General features: G+C 53.5%; 1 protein-coding gene across 1 annotated transcript; it reads right to left on the bottom strand.

The window, feature by feature from the left end:
• Positions 1 to 3,437: 3,437 nt before the first annotated feature.
• LOC144934693 (galanin receptor 2a-like) lies at positions 3,438 to 4,508 on the bottom strand. Its single transcript, XM_078860738.1, has one exon. It carries the CDS (start codon positions 4,506 to 4,508, stop codon positions 3,438 to 3,440), a length of 1,071 nt encoding a protein of 356 aa, XP_078716864.1.
• Between the last annotated feature and the right edge of the window lie 1,058 nt (positions 4,509 to 5,566).

Raw genomic sequence — 5,566 nt, 5'->3', positions numbered from 1 at the left:
AGTCGAGACGGATACCCCGGGCAGGGAGTGTCCCGAGTAGCTCAGTGGCGTTAGTCGCCGAGTAGCTAAGTGGATGTTGGTCATCCGAGTAGCTCAGTGGCGTTAGTCGCCGAGTAGCTAAGTGGGTGTTTGTCACCCGAGATACTAAGTGGATGTTGGTCATCCGAGTAGCTCAGTGGGCGTTAGTCGCCAAGTAGCTAAGTGGGTGTTTGTCATCCGAGATACTAAGTGGGTGTTTGTCACCCGAGGTACAAAGTGGGTGTTTGTCACCCGAGATACAAAGTAGGTGTTAGTCACCTGTGAACGAGTTTGATAAAATAAAGAGTGTGTTACCCGTGAAGTCGTCTCCCGCCGAGTTACTACATTACAACTGGCGTCAGAAGTAAACCTGTCTTCAAGGAGTATGGACACGAGGAAGACTACCCGTACCCACGAGCGAGGTCGGGACGACGACGGCGTACCGGGGACACCGACCTCGGGAGTAGAGGACGAGGAGTTGCCGCCGATGCAGCACTTCGCGGTGATGGCCGACGCTCCGCTTGCCTCCGACACCAGCCTCCAGGATGCGCACTCCCGGTTGGCGGAGTTGCTACTCGCCGCCGCCGCTGTCTTGGCCGACATCTCCGTTCCGGCGAGCGGAAAAACGGCTGCGGGGGTCGTGGAGGAAGCGACGGTGGAGGATTCCCGCCAAAAGGCGCTTCGCGCCAAAAGTCTGGAAGTTGCCGCCGTTGTTGGGGGGCCGCCACCGATTGGCGGGAAAGACGGACGCCACGTGGCCGGACACCTCCGCGCAGCGCAGCCCACGTCATCAGCGCGCGCCGGAGCCCTCCATTTTGCGCCTGACAACCGAGCCGACATTTTACACAACTACAGCGGAGCGCGGGAAAATCTCTCCGACGTCGACGACGATCGGGTCCTCCAGCAAAGATTGCCCGCGCTGTCGGCGTTCAAGGCGGATGGGGGCGACTGGGGAGCCTTCCAACGAAGGTTCCTCGCTCATCAGGAGATGTCGGGGTGGTCCGACACCACTGCCCTGCGTGCGTTGCCAGCGATGCTTGACGACGACGCGCTTGCAGCCTTCACATCTGCTGCAAGGTCGTCCCGCTCTACGCTCCAGGCCGCACTACACCTGATGGCGAAGGTGTTCGGGCCGCCCTCCACGTGTCGCCACCAGTTCTACGATCGGCGGAAGGTGGCTGGAGAAACGACGCTCGCCTATCGCACGGCACTACTCGCCTTGGCGGACGCAGCGTTTCCCCGTATGGATAAGGAGGGGAGGGACGCCATGGTGACGGAGCAGCTGCTGGTGTTGGCCCACGAGTTGGGGGTCCCCATCAACGTGGCGGACGAGATGGATATCTGCTCCCTGGCGATCGCCACGAGCATTCACGCGTACGAGGTCCTCAAACGCAAGCCGGGGGTCGTCTGCAAATGGGCGGGGAACGCGGCACTGGCCGCCACGATCGCCGAACCTCAGCCAGCTGTGGTGCAGGAGCAGGCCTTCGCTGCATCGCGTCCGGGGGAGTGGAGAACGGGAGGTCGTTCGCCCACACGTTCGCCCCGCAAGCTGGAGCAACCGAAACCTACGACGTCCGTCGTCTGCTACAACTGCGGCCTTCGGGGTCACGTCGCAGCCGGGTGCCGGGCCCCGCGTCAGCGCGCCACAGGACCACGTCGGGACGACGACCAGGGCCACAAGTCATCCCAACAAAACCCGGTGCCTCGGGCTTGACGGCTGCTGACCGTCGAGAGCCTGAACCCCGGGGCACGCACGGGTCCTCGATGCCTGGCCGATGTCTTCCTGAACCGCCGGCACCACCGGACGTTCAACCGCGTCTGGTGCCGTACGACGGACCGGCAAGGCGGACTCGGGCTAGGGCTCAACAATTTTCATGAAGACTTTTTTTTTTTCTCTACACCGAGCTCGCCCGGTGTTCCCCTCTGCCGGGGTAATGTCCCGTTGTAGGGACGCTCGGAAAAAGAAGGGGACACTGCACGAGTCGAAAGAAAAAAAAAAAGAAGATTTTTCCATTTATTTTCCTTTTTGCATACACATTGCTATTGTCACTCGCCGGTTTGTATATATTGTTCTATTGTCGCGGTGGCATTGGTTGAGGGTTGCGGATGGTAGTGTTCGCGTCGTGTTGTGTTGTTAAGTTAGTTGTTGTTCTTGTTGTTGTGTTGTGTTACGGGGCACACAGGGCGGTTTGTATATTTTTATAGCAGCCGGGTCGGCTGCGAGCTATGTGGTAGGGGGTGATGTAGTGGTGGTATTGACGTGCGCCGACTGTGACAGTGATGGATCACGGGGCGGCGCGGGGTGCGGGGTTGGGCACGCGTTGTGGGCGTGGTGTGGACGCGCGCGCCGGGAGTGACAGATGACGGGGCGGCGCGGCGTGGGTGGTGAGGCACGATGAGATGTGGGAAAAGAGGATCGTAGCCAGCGCCCAGCGATTGGTCGAATAAGTGGGTGCTCGCAGCGACGTCCGCAGGTGGGGTATAAAGGGGGACGCGCGAGAGCACTCGGGGAGAGTTACCCAGTTGAAGACCCGAAGACGGAGCTGAAGACCTAGTGCCCCGAGACCCCTAGTCCCGCCGTCCTTGTGGGGACCGGGGCCCTGTGTGGCTCGGAGGCGAGGCTGTGGGACCCGGGGTCCGACGCCCCCGTGGGTCGGGCTGGGGACCCACAGTCGAGACGGATACCCCGGGCAGGGAGTGTCCCGAGTAGCTCAGTGGCGTTAGTCGCCGAGTAGCTAAGTGGATGTTGGTCATCCGAGTAGCTCAGTGGCGTTAGTCGCCGAGTAGCTAAGTGGGTGTTTGTCACCCGAGATACTAAGTGGATGTTGGTCATCCGAGTAGCTCAGTGGGCGTTAGTCGCCAAGTAGCTAAGTGGGTGTTTGTCACCCGAGATACTAAGTGGGTGTTTGTCACCCGAGGTACTAAGTGGGTGTTTGTCACCCGAGATACAAAGTAGGTGTTAGTCACCTGTGAACGAGTTTGATAAAATAAAGAGTGTGTTACCCGTGAAGTCGTCTCCCGCCGAGTTACTACATTACATCTGCACCCATCCATCTCGAACATTGTCCCTCGCAATTTGGATATGCGTCGTTGTACCGCAGTTGATTTTTAGTGAGAAGTACGCTGAACACAAATAGTCAAGTAAGTGTTGCTGTAAACTTTTATTTCGCATAAAATCGGTCACCTTTGCAGACACGGGTTAGGAATAGCAGCTAACGCCTCTTCTCTGCAAAGTAAAGTTGTGCCACCCACTCATGTGCATCCTCAACTGGAGCCATGTCCACAGCCACTACCGCAAAAGTCCTGGGTGATCTCAGAAATGCTATGACAGCAGAACACAAATTACGCTTTGAAAAACTCACGCACGTAAATAACATTTCTGATTTTGACCAAGTTGCGACTGGACACTTCAACCTCAATCACGCATTTTCAATTGTTCTAAACGACGTCAAAATACAGACATTATGCATTTCTGCTGTGTTTCGAGACAAACCATTGTTTTGCAAATTTTGCTCAGAATGGCAATTCCTTAAAACTTTCTTGAGAGCTAAGCGGAACTGCCCGGAGAGAGAGAAGTATATGACTGGGTTGATGCAGCTGTTGGTGTAACAGAGGACAATTGAAACTTGGCTAACGATGGCGTAATCCAAGCTGTTGGTGAACAACTTTGCCTGGCAGAGCATGTAAACCAGCATGGGGATGCACAGCAGGCAGAAGGCTATAAAGGCAACCAGTGTCATAATCGTGGCCTGGCGGTTAAACAGAACGCTCGCCTGGTTGTTGCGTATCATGTCCCCTCTCCTCCACAGCGTGCGCACGATCCTCGAGTAGCAGAAGACCATGACGGCGACGGCCGGGATGAACCCGACGATGTTCAGTGCCACGTCGAAGAGCAGCCTCTCCCTCTCGTCCATGACCAGCGCGCAGACGTTGCGCGCACCCACGCCGACGACGCGGCTGTAGAGCCATCGGGGGGTACTCAAGCCCGAGGTGGCCAGCCAGATGAAGGCGCAGAGCAGCAGCGCGTGGTTGTAGCGCACGAGACGCGCGCGGATGGGGTGCACCACGGCGACGTAGCGCACGACGGACAGACACACCATGCTGTAGAAGCTCACGCTCATGGTCACGTGCGACGCGACCTTGAAGGCGGTGCAAACGAGCGGCCCGAAGGTCCAACTGCAGAGGACGAAGTGGAGCGTAAACAAGGGGATGACGTAGAGCAGGAGGACGAGGTCCGAGGCGGTGATGTTGAATATCAAGACGCTCGTGACGGAGGTGACGGTGTCGCCGTCTCTGCTCCGAATGCTCTCTCGCAGGGCGGCGAGCAGAACGATGTTTCCCGGCACGCCGACAATAAATATCAGAGCGCAGCCAAAAGCCAACGCCGATCGCAAATGAACGTTCTCAATCTCTGGGACGAAGCCCACGATGTCTTCTGGCTTGGAATGGTTTTGTTGAATCGTGGCATTTGTACAATTATTCAGGGACATTTCTTTTCCTGCCAATGTCAATCAAAAATGTTTACATATTAACACAAAAAAGCATAGGAACGTAACATGAGCCATGGTGAAATGTGTTAATAGAACAGTGCACACTTGCTGTTACTCGCACGGCTGAGTTATGAACATAAACTAAACAATTAAATTATTGTTTTTTTTATCATGTAAAGCTCACTGAACATACAGCTCTTTTTCAGAAGCGACCTGGCCACACATTTTAGCTCAACGAAGTGGATTTTCGCGTGTAAATTTATATCAGCCAAATTCTCTCAAAGGGAAAAAACTGGAGGACCTGGACAAAAAAATCCACGCGACCACGGGGAGAACACGCAAACTCCAAAAATACAGGCGTCAGGGTCGGGATCGAACCCACGACCTCCTGTATACAAGACACGTTAATTGACAGCTTGCCACTTATCACCAATATTAATCTCTCTGCGTGACAACATAATATTTTGTTTGTACATTGAATGAATTACAAATGTGAAAGTGCAATTTTCTCCAAAAATCATGTAAAGATGTAAAACAGAACCTACCAGAATACATTTATGATCTACATTGTTAATGTCATTTTTTATTAGCTCACTTGAAAAAGCATTGCTTTTATGTCATCCACGTAATAATTTAGTCGCTCATTCTATCAATTTACACTGTAATTGCATTAATATCTGCTCGTGATGTATGAGCATGCCACGTCTAACAACATTTACTATGTACGTACAAATTAACTCCCTTTGACGAATGATATCACAACAGTTATTGGACATAGCAACGCGCAAATACAAATAGGTATGCAAGTATTTCTCTCCTTTTATCATTATTTCTAATCCAAAACATTAAGCGTACACAATTGTGACAAATAACTCAGATGATGTACGACACATTCAGTGTATGCAATCTTTCATTTATATTGAAATAGGGTAGGTGGGTTTTTTGTTGTTGTTTCTTACCGTTTGAGTGCTCCCCCGTCGATATACGCCTTTGCGTTTCAGGGATCACCGGCGTTGAGAACAATGCTCTCACGATACGAGAAAAAAACGAGAGACCTC

Source organism: Lampetra fluviatilis, chromosome 11 (genome assembly GCF_964198595.1).
Source record: "Lampetra fluviatilis chromosome 11, kcLamFluv1.1, whole genome shotgun sequence".
Classification (NCBI taxonomy): domain Eukaryota; kingdom Metazoa; phylum Chordata; class Hyperoartia; order Petromyzontiformes; family Petromyzontidae; genus Lampetra; species Lampetra fluviatilis.
Note: the sequence above shows the minus strand (reverse complement) of the source record. Positions and strands in the feature narration are given on the sequence as shown.

What these genes read in the sequence shown, in the direction of transcription:
- LOC144934693 (XM_078860738.1), bottom strand. Translation starts at nt 4,508, where the DNA reads ATGTCCCTGAATAATTGTACAAATGCCACGATTCAACAAAACCATTCC.